The following is a 13,947-nucleotide window of genomic DNA, read 5'->3' on the forward strand; positions in this document are numbered from 1 at the left end:
CAATAAGCCCACAACAGTTCATCTTTACTCCAACGTGAACAGAGTCAGAAGTGTATTTTGCTTATATGACAGCAACCCGTGCTTCATACAAGGATAGAAAAAACAGTTTCACAAAAAATTCCAATCAGCAGCATTTTCTGTATTAGATTATTTCTTCTATGTTCTGTTTTTATTGTCTTACATATCCAGTAAAATTTATTTATTTTACTCATTTAATCAATTTACCTTATTTAATTTACAGTTATGGTAAAAAGAAAGTATGCCCTTTTTATTCTTTGTTAGAAATAAATATGGTTCTTAGTATTTACCTTAAAATTAGATACATTAGGTAAATACACCATCATATGAACAGCAAAAAAGGTGCTGATTAACTGATCATCGGCAGGTGGGAGGACGTCTGTAAAAGCAGATGTCAACATTCCTCCAAAAATGATGTGAGAGACGGATGAAGTCATACAGGAAAAGATTACTTCAAGTTATTGCTGGTATGGAGCTTCTACAAGAGACTGAATGGGCTGGTGTACTTTTGTTTTTTGTAAGACCTTATTTTCAATGACAAAGAATGAAAATAATTATATCTCTTTTAAAAGCTTGGACCAAAAAAAGATGGAAAATATATATTCTGTTTAAAATTACTGTAAAGTTTCTCATTCGTGCAGATTCAGAATACTTTCCTTTTGTGTAACTCTGAATCTTTCAAAAATGATCTAAAATACAAAACAAAAAACAGCATTTGCTTTGGCAGGTGATGTTTTGTCTGACAAAGAGAAGTAACCAGTAATTGTTGCTTTAGCTAAGTCAATGTTTGCCTCTGAAATTAAAAGGAGGTAGCAGTTATATGAATATTACATATACAAAAACTGAAATAAAATTTAAGTCCACAATCAGTCACACATTTAAAGAAGTTGTCCAAAGAAAGCATTTATTATGTGCGTTGTCATTTTCACAGACCAAGATGAACCACAATGATCTTCTTCTTTTGGCTGCTCAGTCTCTCCTCTTAACCAAGCTTCAACAACTCTTTCTTATATCTCAATGGTATACCTCATCATGTTTATCCAGCTTTAGGTCCTACGGTTCTGCATATAATCTTTGTAAAAACCACAAAGGTGTTCATTTTAATATCTTTTCTGACAAATAAAAACAAAAAAGCCTTGAACCAGTTCAGCTGTTTTGTTTAAAATGACTAAAATATGATTGATCAACACTTCTAATAAACATATAGTATATTTATAAATGAAAGTATGAACTTATTTTCTATTTAACATTAACAGTTTTTATTCTGTTATAATCATCTTAATCCCACACAATACAAATATCATCAGCTAAAAGTCTGATTAATGATAATACTTAGAACACGTTATTTTCCAGTAAGCCAAAAGCCTCTGTTAAGTTTAGGTAACTTTTTTTCTGTAGAGTTTTGCAACATAATGGTTATAGAAGACACTCTTTATATCTGTGCAGAATAACCTGGCCATAAATACATTTTTTGGGGCAGGTGCAGCAGGGGAATTGTTGTCATCTGTTTCCTGTGAAATGGTTGACAAGGCTCGAACTCTTCTGGCTGCATTTCTCGTCCATGCTGGGGAGGGAAACCGGCTTACTGTGCAGGGAGACCTCGTAGTAGGGACAGACTTTCAGGTGAGCAGATATAGGAGGGATGTCAGCCATATGCCACGAATCCACTGAGGAGAAGAGATGACTGAACTCCCACACCTGAAGAGAAACCAAAACAGAGTCAGGAGAAGACCAAAGGAGGAATAATTGCCATAGTATGTGATGAACTAGCTGGCTTTGTTTCTATATCTCACAAGCTTGGCTCTCCACTTGGTTCTCCCGTGTGAGTAGGTTTTCTTCTCCCAGCGGAAGGTGACCATCCCTCTCTCCTTCAGCAGAGTGGAGCACACCTGCCTCATGAGGCGGGACACCAGAGCCAGCTGGAAGAGGGACAGGCTGTCCAGGAAACTGGCCATGTGGCACAGCACCTCGTAGGGAAGAGAGCCCAAAGAGCCCCCTCTTCCTTCTGAGCTCGTGGGTGAATTGTCACCTACTAATCCTTCGAATGTTGGACGCAAGTTAAAACTCCTCAGCTCCTTACTGTATGGGAGGGAAAAAGGAGAGTGGGTGGAGTTAAAACTAAAATAAAGGAGGAGCATATGCAATAAAATCTTCCCTTTGGTGCACTCACTGTACTCAATGTTTAAGACATTAAGAGACTATTTTCATTAACAAATGAATCCTTGTGGATTCATATGAGTTGTGCTCACTTGTATGTGACGGTAGCTTTATGTGTGGAAGGATGAAACCTCCTCTGACTATAGGTGCACCCCAGATACGCGAGTGGACACCGCTGCTCGAACCAACCGCTCAGACATGTGTGGATGTCACAGTGCACATTCCTGGAAAAAGAACATGGCAGTTTATACATTCATAGCACACAACCAGGGCCATTCATACACATTTTTTTTGTTTTTTGCAGGTTGTGTCTAAAAATAAAAAGACAAAAATGCGCTCATCCACAGTTGCTTCCAGTGAGAGCTTAACACTTATTACTTTAATGCTGAGGGCAGATTTTGCACAGACACCTGACATGTGTGGCGAACTCTCGTCGGTGGAAGGTGTGACCGCAGAGGAAGGTGAAGACACAGCTGGCTCTGTTGTGTCTGCTGTTCACACTCTCCGCTTGCAGCTGCAGGTGAAGCTTCAGCGGTCTGTCCACCATCACCTCAGCCAGGGTGGTCTTCCCTTTGAAAGGAGCTGAGCGAAACGAATATGTCTGCGTTCCCACGTCAATGTAGAGCCCGTCGTATGCTTTCGACTCGCTGATCTGCAGGGAGGGAAACCAGTCAGTTGCAATACCCGATCAACTATAAACCATATAAAGGTTTTCAGACTTTCCACTTTTTTTCCTGAACTGCTTGTGTGCTTGAGCATGTTATACCTTGTGACCCATGACCTCTTCCTCTGCATAGCCCAGCAGCGTGGCTGCTGCTTCATCAGTGAGCCACTCATCTTCTTTGACTCCGAGGTCCGATGTGTCCACACCGCGAGGTTCACTTTGAACCCGTGCGGCCGTGTCGTATAGATGAACACGTCGCCTGTAGTGATAGCTGTCAGGTACCTGTGAGGAAGACAAACATCAAGCGAGTACAGTGAACAGAGAACCTTTTGTGCTTTCTGATCCTGGTGGATATTTTAAAGCCAGAATGGTCAACAGCAGAGGCTGAATAACTGTTTTCTTTCTGTTTAAAAGGCTACTAAAAGTTCAAATGTCAGCTTTAATCTCATTGGTAGGATTGCACATATAGACACAGATCACTGCTTCAGCTGTGAGAGTCTCACTAGTTTGAAGTGGGTGGAACTCATTTCTACTGAAGACCAATTATGAGCACTTGAATCAAATGCAGTAAGCCACTTTAGTTTGGTGATGAAAAGTTCAGTTATTTTACTCACACTACAACTCATGGCTGTATCTCTGCTTACTATATATTATGTGACAATGCCTCTACAGTCCGTTTTATCTAAAAGTTAAAGCTTCCAGCAGGTTAAAGGACCATAATGGTGCATTTATAAGCTGCTCAGCGTATATACAGTGAGACAAAACGTGTGACGCCTCAGTACGAAGAAGAGGGAAACTTTGGGAAACTAAAAGATGGAACACACAGAGACATGTCAAATATCCAATATTCATTTTGTGCTTCTGTAAGTTAAAATAAAGCACTTTAGAAGTATGAAGTTTGTGCTATAACTGAACAACATCTGTAACATCTGTTTCTTCTGTACACCAGGATCTTTCACTGCTGTACAGAGAAAACCCTGTCATGCTGCTCAACCCTGGAGGGCTGGCACAGGATACAATACATCACAGAGGGCAGGTAATGCTATTAAGTCATTTTACAGGACACTGACATGATATTTTTTTTCTTACTTATGTGTTGTCCCATTAGCTTCCACCCCAGCAGTAGTGGGGATAATGTGATTTTGTCCATAAAAGTAATTTAAAGCAAAAAACGTAAAAAGTATCCCTCAAACGATTATCGAAGTTAATACTAGCATAAATATGATTATTGTAAGTATAATAAACCAGGAGATCGAAACTTTTTTTTTAAGCAAATTAAGTCATATCACTGGTCTACATGTATTTATAAAGCAGTTTGTCTTCACACCGAACGCGATAGAGGCGGCCAGAGCGTCAGGTTTACATGTAAAGTCAATGGAAAAGCGCGATGACAGCGTACCGCGTCTGGCGCGTTTGACTCGCGAAAAAAAAACACCAAGCGTGTCAGTTTTTGTGTTGCATTTTGTGCATACGCGCATATCGCGTCAACCGCTCGAGATGGAAAAATCTGAACTCCAGCGTCAAATCGTGCCGCGACAACCAATCAGGAGCCTGGTGACGTGGCTCTGACCTGGGTCAAAGGGGCAGATCCAGCCAAAGCCCTTCATTCTTCATTCAGTATGGAGGAAAAGCTCATCAGAGCCGTGGCTAATTATCCAGAGCTATATGATGCTAGCTACTACTTCTACCGAGACAGGAATAAAAAGGACCTAGCTTGGAGGCACATAAGTGAGGAGATCGGGCAACCTGGTAAGTTCATTCATTCTTCTTTTTAATTTTCAGACTGACCCGATGAAGCCGCGCAAAAGCTAGCAAGCCCGCCTACTGTCCCGCTATTTTCCCACTGATATACAAATACCTTTCCGCTAACAAGATAATGTGTTTATTCAGAGGACATCTGCAGGAGAAAGTGGAATAGCCTCAGGGACACGTATAATAAGGAGAAGAGGAGTGGGTCTGCAGCAGGATCGGGGAGGAGATGGAAGTTCTTCGCGGTCATGGGGTTTCTGGACCCCTTCCTCACCCCGCGGGAGACAAGTGGGAATTTGGTGGGGACCATGGAGAACTTCCCCCCCGAGGACCAGGGACAGCCCGGAGAGGCAGCAGGGGAGTGTCAGTCAGAAGGTATGTTTACAATGAGTTAATGTAGGCAGTTAATTTATGCGTGTTGTCATATAGGAATATATTTTGTTTATTAATAAACAGTATACAGTGGTCCCGCTGTTCATCCGTCACTGCCTCGCCTTTTCGCTGATTTTTTTTTTTTATTGCATCGTACAGCATTGCATTCTGCAGCCTGATTGACAAATCTCCTCCGTGTCGTGTCTCCTGCGCTTGCCAAACGTATCATGTTTGGTTTCTATAACCATCACGTCCAATAGAAAAAACAGCACAAAAACACTCATAACTATGACCCTCATTCGGAAATACACACCTGCACCGCGAGGGAAAAAGGCGCACAAAAGTGGCGCCTTGGAAAAAGCGCGGCATAATACTTTTACGTTTTAAAATCGACAAAGGTTTGCACTTTGAGAATCAACTTGTGAGAACTGCGACTACTGTTCATGTGCTGCAATAAATGAGAGACCACTCTATATAATTTCTCTGACTATTGTCTTCAACCTGTTAACATTTAATATTGTCTTGATAGAGTCAACTGATTCTACAGCAGAGTCATCCCCTGTTGCTTCTCCTGGCTCCCCAGTCCCTGGTCCCTCCACTCCTGCTGCTGCACCCACAGGCATGTACTAAATATCTATAACCAATCTGTTTATATCCTGTTTTTTTTTTTTTGTTTGTTTGTTTGTTTTTTTCTTCAATTTTGAAAATGAAAATCTAGTAGCAGCCTTCTCATTACTTTGTCTTTTTGTGCTGTGTTTTACAGGCCCACAGAGGAGGACATCTCGAAGGCGGTCGAGGGACGGGTCCCAGGACGGTCCATCGGCGGTGGAGCTGGCCATCCTGGAGTCCCTAAAGAGGCCACGCCCGTCTCCAACAGAACATTTTCTCCTCAGCCTTGTTCCTGCTCTGGAGAGCATGCCGCCTCAGACACGAGAATTCGTGAAATTTCAAATTCATAAATTAGTTTTTGACAACAGCACAGCTGTGTTAAATTTGGAAACATTGGACCCTAATGATCAGTAGTTTTCTGATGAGGCAGCAGCTCTCCAGGGCAGAAACAATGTTGTTATTTTTCTCCTCCTTCTCCCTGAGGCTCTTCCACTCCAAGCTGGGTCCTTTTTATTCCTGTCTCTGTAAATAGTTAAATTTTATATTTATGTTTAATGTTTTTGTTAGTGAATTTATATATTTTTTCCAATAAACATTTGTAATGACTAATGTCTCAGTTCTACTACACAGCAAATGTTGACACACGACTTGACACAAGTAGAATTTATTTCATATTATACTAAAGACAAAATATACCAATACAGTGTGATGCAAAAGTTTGGGCAACCTTGTTAAAAGTAATTATTTTCCTGTACAAATTGTTGGTTGTCACAATAAAAATTGTTAGTTAAATATATCATATAGGAGACACACACAGTGATATTTGAGAAGTGAAATGAAGTTCACTGGGTTTACAGAAAGTGTGCAATAACTGTTTAAACTAAATCAAGCAGGTGCATAAATTGGCAACACAAAAAAAGAGAAATGAAATAAATATTTAGTGTATATCAATGTGTGTGTGTCTCCTATATGATATATGCAAGTGACATTTTTCATTGTAACAGTGATTCATACAAGAAAATAATGACTATTAACAAGGTTGCCCAAACTTTTGCATCACACTGGTTATAGGAACACAGTGAAGACAAGTTACTTAAGAGAGTAAAAAGAGGCTAGTTTGTTTTGGAGTAGAGCTCCATTTATTAAGAAAAATTGAAAAAGACAGGAACACTCTTTAGAGGTTTGTGGGTGGCTCTTAAAAGAGCCGTTGTGGGGAAGTCACTCGGACTTCAAACAGGCTACTCCTTTGGTTGCCAAGACACAGCTCCCTACGCCGAGAAGTGGGCCATGAATTTCTCCCTCACCAGGACAGCCTCTGGAGGAGTTGTTTGCTGCTACACGACCCAGGCCTTGCAACGGCTCCACCACAGCAGGTGCCACACCCCTCACAGCAGGTGCCCCACTCTCATCCAAACAGTGCAGAAAATTGTGGAGAACACACGTTGCTTTCACACACTTCTCCGCAATTTCAGGACGGAGCTCCATTGAGCGCCGATACAACCTCTACTGTGAGGAGAGGACACTGAAGGCACCCTCCACTCTCATCCTGGCCCTGGAGTGGAGGTTCTTCTCTAGAGGGAGGAGGCGTCCAGGGAAAGGCCTCATGAGCTCACGCCACAGCGGGAACGCTTCATCAGCCACAAAGACATGGGGCTGGGCTCCACGGTGTTCTCCACCAGGTAGAGGCTGGTCAGGAGGCAGAGTCCCAGCCCGAAGAGCCTGACCAAAGGTGGAGTTGGCCAGAATACCACCGGGTCCTCCCGTACCCCCCAACATCAATAACGCGGAAGCGATACCTTGCATCCACAACAGCAAGGAGAACCATCCGGAGCTCCACAGCAGAGAGGGAAGTTCCAGCGCTGCTGGGATCCCTCTCTGCTGTGGACCGCCAGTCTCCAGGTGAAGGCACAGCCATGAAATCATCCACTAGACAGTCCCAGATGGCCGTCGCTACCTGGGGGATGATCTGGCTCACCGTGGAGACACCAACTCGAAAACTGAACGCGATGGTCCTGAAGGAGTCCCCGGTGGCAAGGAACCTGGACAAAATTGTTTAAAATTAGTGTTATGTGTACTGCAGTTACAAATTATTGAAATTCCAAAACACTTTTGTGATGTCAGATTTAAATTACAAAACATAAATCTTACATAAAACATTTTGTAATTTTAATGATAATTACATAATGTATATTAGATATAATCTAAAACAGTCTGCGGGGATTATATACAAATATTCAACTATCCCAGAATTAAACCTGGTCTAAATAAAAAAAAAAGGAGTGAGTATCACTACAAAGGTTAACTCACAGTGGTCCTCATACCAGTTTGCTTTCAGCAAACACCGAGAGCATATATTGATATGACACCACAGCCGTGCTATCATTGTAAACACTGATAACAGCATAAATCGAATTAAATCGGGATTTGATGAGACCTTTCGAGTATCACTAGAAATATTATACACAGTCGTCTCTGTACCACAGTTTGCTTTCAGTAAACACCGATGCATTCACTGTTAGCATAGCACATCCATGTTAGCAGTGTATAAACGGATGGTTTAGCATATATTAGCACAGGTATCAATAAAGGACTAAGTATTAAACACTTTTACTAACCTCAAGCAGATGGACAGGCGCTCTGCAGGTAGGATTGAGCGCCTGTAGTTGGTGTCTAGGCGGAGATTCTGGGACCGACGCGGGACAGCAGGTCCTCAAACTGGCGAGTGAAAGACGTGGTATCGCTGGAATCGGCCGTCATCCAGGCGCAGCTCCTGGAGCAAATGGTGAAACTCCCCAAACTGCTCACGCCTCTGGAGGACCTGATGGACCCAGGTACGGCGAGGACGTCTTTTACGCCGCTGCACTGCTCTCCACAGTACATAGAGAAGGGAGACTCTCTCTTCAAGCTCTAGCTCGACAGCTGCCATCTTGCAAAGATACCGTCTGGCACAACTTCCTCCCACATTTCCGGTTCACGCGCGTCAAAATATGCAATTTTGAGGCGCGATGGATTTTTCTTGGACACGTGTTTAGGTGCGAATGTGCACGAGTCAAATTAGAGGCGTTTGCTCGCGTCTATTGCGTTTGGTGTGAACACACTGTTGATTTTAACAGTAGTTTTATGGGGCCTTTTAGCTACAGCTACTTATCGATCAATTAATAGTGAGTCTCAAATCAAACAGACTCTGGACTCAGTTAACAATTATCAGTTTGTTAAACAGTAACTTATGTTGCTGCAGCCCAAGAGAAGGGTTTTATTTATCTCCCCAGTCTATGCTTAGCTTTGAAGCCACACCCACAAATATTATATAAAATCAATTAGCCAAGTTTTGAAAGATTCACTTTGTTAGTGGGGTTTTGGACACATGTAACCACTAACTATATTATATATTATATACCATTAATATTTGAACATGTGACAATTGTTCCAGTCAAAATGAAGACTGGTCTGCAACCATCTGGCAACCACTGGTGAATTACCAGCCAGTTGGCAAAGATTTGTAATTCCTTTGGTCGCTAATGTATTATTATGGTATTAGTTTGAATTGAAGTGATGGAGTTGTCTTCAAACACCGTCCAGCTACTCACTTTAAAAAGTATGACACAAATCAGAAATGGAGACTGTAATTTAAAGTTCTTTTGTTGATTTTGACCTCTTTTCTCAGAAGTTTAAGCGAGTAAGTTGAAATTTAGAAGTTTTAGAAATTTTGAATGCAGTTTTTTGTGGGACAAAGAAGCTTCCATAGCAATAAGAAACCTCAGTAAATACTATATATTTCTTTTTTCCTGTAAACCTCAGCTTTGAGTGTTGGATACTTGGTAATAAGTCTGTTTGGGATTTTAACATTGTTGAGTGCAATTTGTCTTTGGTTGGAGCTTTTAGCAGCTGTTATTTGTGCTTCACTCTTAACGTTTTCATTTTCCACTTCCTGCTCTTAGTTAAAACCCAAAATCAGATGTAAAAGGAGCTCTTAAAGTCCAGTTTAGATTTTGGACTGTTTAGAACTGGTCTGAATGGTCATACACGGATGGAAATGACGTCCTAGTGGCGTCTATCCATCTATCCTCAAATGAAAAATGAGAGACGTAGTAGCATTTCTTTTCTTTTTTTTAAGTAAGGCAACAGTGGCACTTAAACATCCTGTTCTGTCCTATTTCTGTTTTACAATAAAAAAATAAATGTAGTTTCATCACCTTGAATGAGCGCAGTGTCTGGACTGGAATAGGCTCCAAGCTGCCGTACACAAAGTCTTTCTCCCTTGGAGTACAGGCCTCGATTTGTCCAAAGGCTAGCAGCATGCGACCATGATGCACCACGTACATGTTGTACTCCTGTGGTGTGAGTTCCTGCCCCAAACGGTCCAGCACTCCCTCCTGCCACGGGGCCATCCCGGTCTTACTGGTGTCCGCTGGGGGACAGTTTTTGGCAGCAGAGCTGTCATTCTCTGCGTCTGTCTGGTCCTGCCTCTCAGTCCCTTTTGGATTTCTGCCACTCTGAGTTTTTCCCTTGTCACCAACGTTTGGGTTTTGTTTGGGGTTGTTCAGATTTTCCTGAGCGGCCTCACAGCCGCCTCTGTCCATGCTGAACATCATCTCGAACAGGTCATATTTATCTTTGTTGATGCCTGAACCTTGCACAGCACTGTTTGGTACAGTCTGTTCAGCACCACTATGCTCACAGGAGGTGTTTTTAGGAAGACCTGGAGAGAAAAAATAAATGAAATACACTTTTCAAAGAGAGAAACTGAACTTTACTGAGTTTCAAAAACATTCAAAAACAGTTGAAGATGTTTTAGTTTAATCCAGAAATATTCTGTGCTGATAGAAGTGTTAAGGATTTATTTATCACAAATCTATTTTTAGAGTACCTAAAACATGATTTTAATCTCACAAAAAATTCAATTTATTTTTAATCTCTCATGGGTTTTAGGTTTTCAGTAACTCTTAGGCAGATTTTGTTAGGGAAAGCATCTTTTGAAAAGCACCACTATTACCCACCATCACTGGTATCTTCGATTACGACACCATTGACTACTCCACCAGCTGCTGCTTCCTCTTTCATCTCATCATTTATTTCCTCCTCTTCCTCCTCTGTCAGCTCCGGATAGAGCGGCTTCATTTTTAGGCGGCTGTAAAGGTCTTTTTGATCGATTATGGCCATGGCAAGGTCCAGAGCCTCCTCCTGTCCCTCACTTTCTTTCACCAAGTTGTCCTGCAGGGCTTTGTGGCTGTGTGGGTTTGTGTCATCGGTCGGCCAACGGAGCCACTCCATGGTGCAGCACACCACGCTGGCTGGGCACACCTGGAGGTGGGATGCCCGTGAGGAGCGAGGCAGCTGAACAGGGCATCCGTACGCAGCATTGATGCAGGGCACCCTCACATTAGGGCAGAGCAGCAGGTGATCCTCTGCTTTGCACAGGTGGAAGAGGGCGCCACAGTGCAGACGGCAGGGGGTGACCGCACAGCACACAGAGGCCTCCACCCGAGCCCTGCAGCGGCGGCTGTAGCAGGAATCACAGTGGATGTGCTGCTGCATCCTGGAGGCCCGAGAACGCCGACTCTGATTTGGATCAGGAAAAAACCCAGAATGATTCAGTGATGACAAGATGTTTACAATATATGAAAATATGGCTCATTAAAGGTGCAATATGTGAAATTCCCTGGAATAAAGGGATGCTTCAGAACTCTATGTTGGTCTGGCATCATAGGCGTAACCTGTTTGCACTGCTTCTTGCTCTCATTTTAGCTCTCAATTTAGTCTTTAGATACAAACTGATAGCATGTGCTATTAGCATGCAAACTTTGGTGGATATCTCTACAACACAATACACATGATCTGTTGTTTCATAATCTGTTGTTAATTTAATAATATTTGAATCTTTTTTTAAATGAACCTTATTTTGAAGAGTACCACAAAAGGAGTAGGACATCACATGGATTAGGATACTTAGAGAAAGATATATGACAACCAACAAGACAAGACAGAGCAGGTAAAGAGAATAGGTGTGGTGTGAATGTGAGAGTGTGTGTTGAGTGTGAGGGTCCTCATTTCTCTTCAGTCCAAAATAAATGCACTTAGGATGGGTGAAAAAAGGGAATATAACAGTAATAATGATTGTAAAACTACTACAGAGACAGTCAGTCAGAGACTATACTCAGAGGACAGCTCTGGCACAAAAGGTCACTGAGGTCAAGAGTGATGGTTTGTAAGTGGAAATCTTTTCTATGGTGCGCATAATGCAGGAATTACAACTGTTACAAGTCCAGTTTCAGAGCTCTGGTTCACCCCCAGACCTGATCGGAGTCGGGGGACAGCCTCCTTACAGTATAAGTGGTTTGTTGATCATATTAAACTCAGAGGATCAGAGAATTTAACGATGAAAAGAGTGATGGGGGTTATCTCAGTTAGACTATATAGTTACTATATTCAAAAGGGGGTAGCTTGGAAAGGTGGGGAGTTCAAGTTACATGCATGCATGATTATTTCCATTATCTTTAAGATACAACAATGATAATATCATAATAATACATAGATCTATTAGAGCTAGGCAATGGGGTTGTCTAGTCTTGATAGTACAATAGTAATAACACTGTCCTTAATACCACACATAAGTCATTATAATAATGAGTGGAGGACAGTGGGATATCAGAAAATAGCATTAGCAGTGAATTATCTACATTATTCTGTATCTGAATAGACATATGTATATATGAGATGGAAGCAGGTTTGTCCATTGGTTTAAATAATCTTTAAAACCAATAATCTTACATACTCCACCTTTAAAGCTCTATGAGCTTCAATCTTTAATTCAACAGCAGAAAAAGTCTGACTCACCATATTAACGGGACTTCAGCTGGTTTTCTAACTCTGTAAGAAGAAAATACAAAGCAAATGTATATGATTGACATTTCTGTCAAGCATGATATGACATGATATGACCTTTCTGTGACATCATCCCAACACTGAATAATATAGGCCACATTTAATCCACATGCAATCCATCATCACTGGTCACGTACAGTATATCAGATTGTTAAAGACAAGTAAACAAAGAAAAATGAACAAAACCGAAGCTCATATGTTGCCATAAACCATTAAAATTTTTTACTTAGTTCATCTCGCACTCATTCAAACCCACAAATATGTTTCTGTACATTTGTCTGCATAAAAGGGTGAAAAACTCCAAAGTCACACAACAGAATCCTTTGGAGAGTTCATGCTTCTCAGTCTGGTTGCTGCCAGGATGTGTCAGAGGTGTTCAAACAAAACATATTACTACCCTTTTGCACGACTTGAGAATCTAAATGTTTTCTAAACCTCTTGTCCGATCCCGAGCTGCAGAGGGGAAGTTGTAACTGGAATCTATCAAGAAATCGGTACAGACAGAGAAAGCAGAGCAACCTCTCGATTCAAACCTAGAACGACAGTCTGTGAAGCAACAGTCCTAACCACTGCACGCCATCCTGACCGGACATGGTTTTAAAAACTGAAGGAACATCTGCAAAAAAAATATTGTGAAAGTCAAAACAGTTTCCCACTGTTTTGCTTTCCTGTTCAGTAACAAGTAGACTCTGACAATAATGACCTAAAACAGGCAAAACAAGCAGGCAAATAAGTTCTGGGCAGCATTTCTACACTGATGCAGCAGCTTTTGCACTAAGCGTAAAACAAATGTCACTTGGCTCTAGTGCAGTTTTAAAGACACCCAGAACGAGCTGTGGCCTGTGTGGCTGTAAATCTCGACACGTACAAGTCAGACGAGCACTTAGATCAGCTGAAATATTTCACTTCTCCACTTTTATCACTTGTTCGAGCAGTTTCACTGGAATCCTTTCAAATTAGAGATGAAACCAGGTAATCTCAGAGAATTTCAGCACATTCACAATGGAGTCAAACCTTCTCGACGAATACCTTACCGGTTGGACAGCACGGACGAGTTGTTTTTTCTCTTTGGTTTTATAACGTTGCTTTCTGTCCCCGTGCTCTTTGAACTGGTAGGTTATAATTAGCCAAGCAGCACAAGCAGGTTCACAAGTAGAAATAACTCCGCGCTCAGCTTCTCAACATTGCTGCAGCGGGGAGCCACAGGTGCCAAACTTTATACAAGACTTCCTATCTCCGTATTCACAGCCTGAGTTTATGTGTCCGAGCACAAGTTTGTTAGTACAAGTACATTAGAACAAGTAGCTCAGCCTCTGCTGCAACAACTGCAAAATAAATTCACATTGACAGTGTTTTGACAACACTTAAATATCCACTAGAGGACTCCGTTTGGATATTAAGCAAGAATCTGCCTCGTTTTGCTGCGCGCAGAATGAAAGTAGGCAGATTTCTGATGCAAGTGTCTGAGACGACCAGTAACCCAAACCATGTCTCTG

The 13,947-nt window shown here is 41.8% G+C and overlaps 2 protein-coding genes and 1 pseudogene across 3 annotated transcripts; 1 reads left to right on the top strand and 2 right to left on the bottom strand.

Annotated features, from left to right (window-relative positions):
* Window positions 1-921: 921 nt before the first annotated feature.
* Window positions 922-13,848, bottom strand: LOC146565909 (F-box only protein 40-like). Its single transcript, XM_085289346.1, has 9 exons — window positions 13,486-13,848; window positions 12,404-12,436; window positions 10,567-11,128; window positions 9,763-10,268; window positions 2,942-3,121; window positions 2,586-2,827; window positions 2,268-2,399; window positions 1,812-2,097; window positions 922-1,716 (listed from the first exon to the last, which is right to left on the bottom strand). The coding sequence occupies exons 2-9, from the start codon at window positions 12,404-12,406 to the stop codon at window positions 1,519-1,521; spliced, it is 2,109 nt and encodes a 702-aa protein (XP_085145472.1). The 5' UTR covers window positions 12,407-12,436; window positions 13,486-13,848; the 3' UTR covers window positions 922-1,518.
* Window positions 4,415-6,172, top strand: LOC146565910 (uncharacterized). The gene is made up of 4 exons (XM_085289347.1): window positions 4,415-4,588; window positions 4,730-4,963; window positions 5,490-5,579; window positions 5,724-6,172. The coding sequence occupies exons 1-4, from the start codon at window positions 4,459-4,461 to the stop codon at window positions 5,981-5,983; spliced, it is 714 nt and encodes a 237-aa protein (XP_085145473.1). The 5' UTR covers window positions 4,415-4,458; the 3' UTR covers window positions 5,984-6,172.
* LOC146565911 (uncharacterized) lies at window positions 4,460-8,773 on the bottom strand (annotated as a pseudogene). The gene is made up of 2 exons (XR_014894173.1): window positions 8,185-8,773; window positions 4,460-7,608 (listed from the first exon to the last, which is right to left on the bottom strand). The product of XR_014894173.1 is annotated as an uncharacterized LOC146565911 (transcript).
* Window positions 13,849-13,947: the final 99 nt, after the last annotated feature.

This window comes from Mchenga conophoros, linkage group LG10 (genome assembly GCF_057382185.1).
Source record: "Mchenga conophoros isolate Kocher_MC1m ecotype Shallow Benthic linkage group LG10, M_conophoros_male_GT1.1, whole genome shotgun sequence".
Classification (NCBI taxonomy): domain Eukaryota; kingdom Metazoa; phylum Chordata; class Actinopteri; order Cichliformes; family Cichlidae; genus Mchenga; species Mchenga conophoros.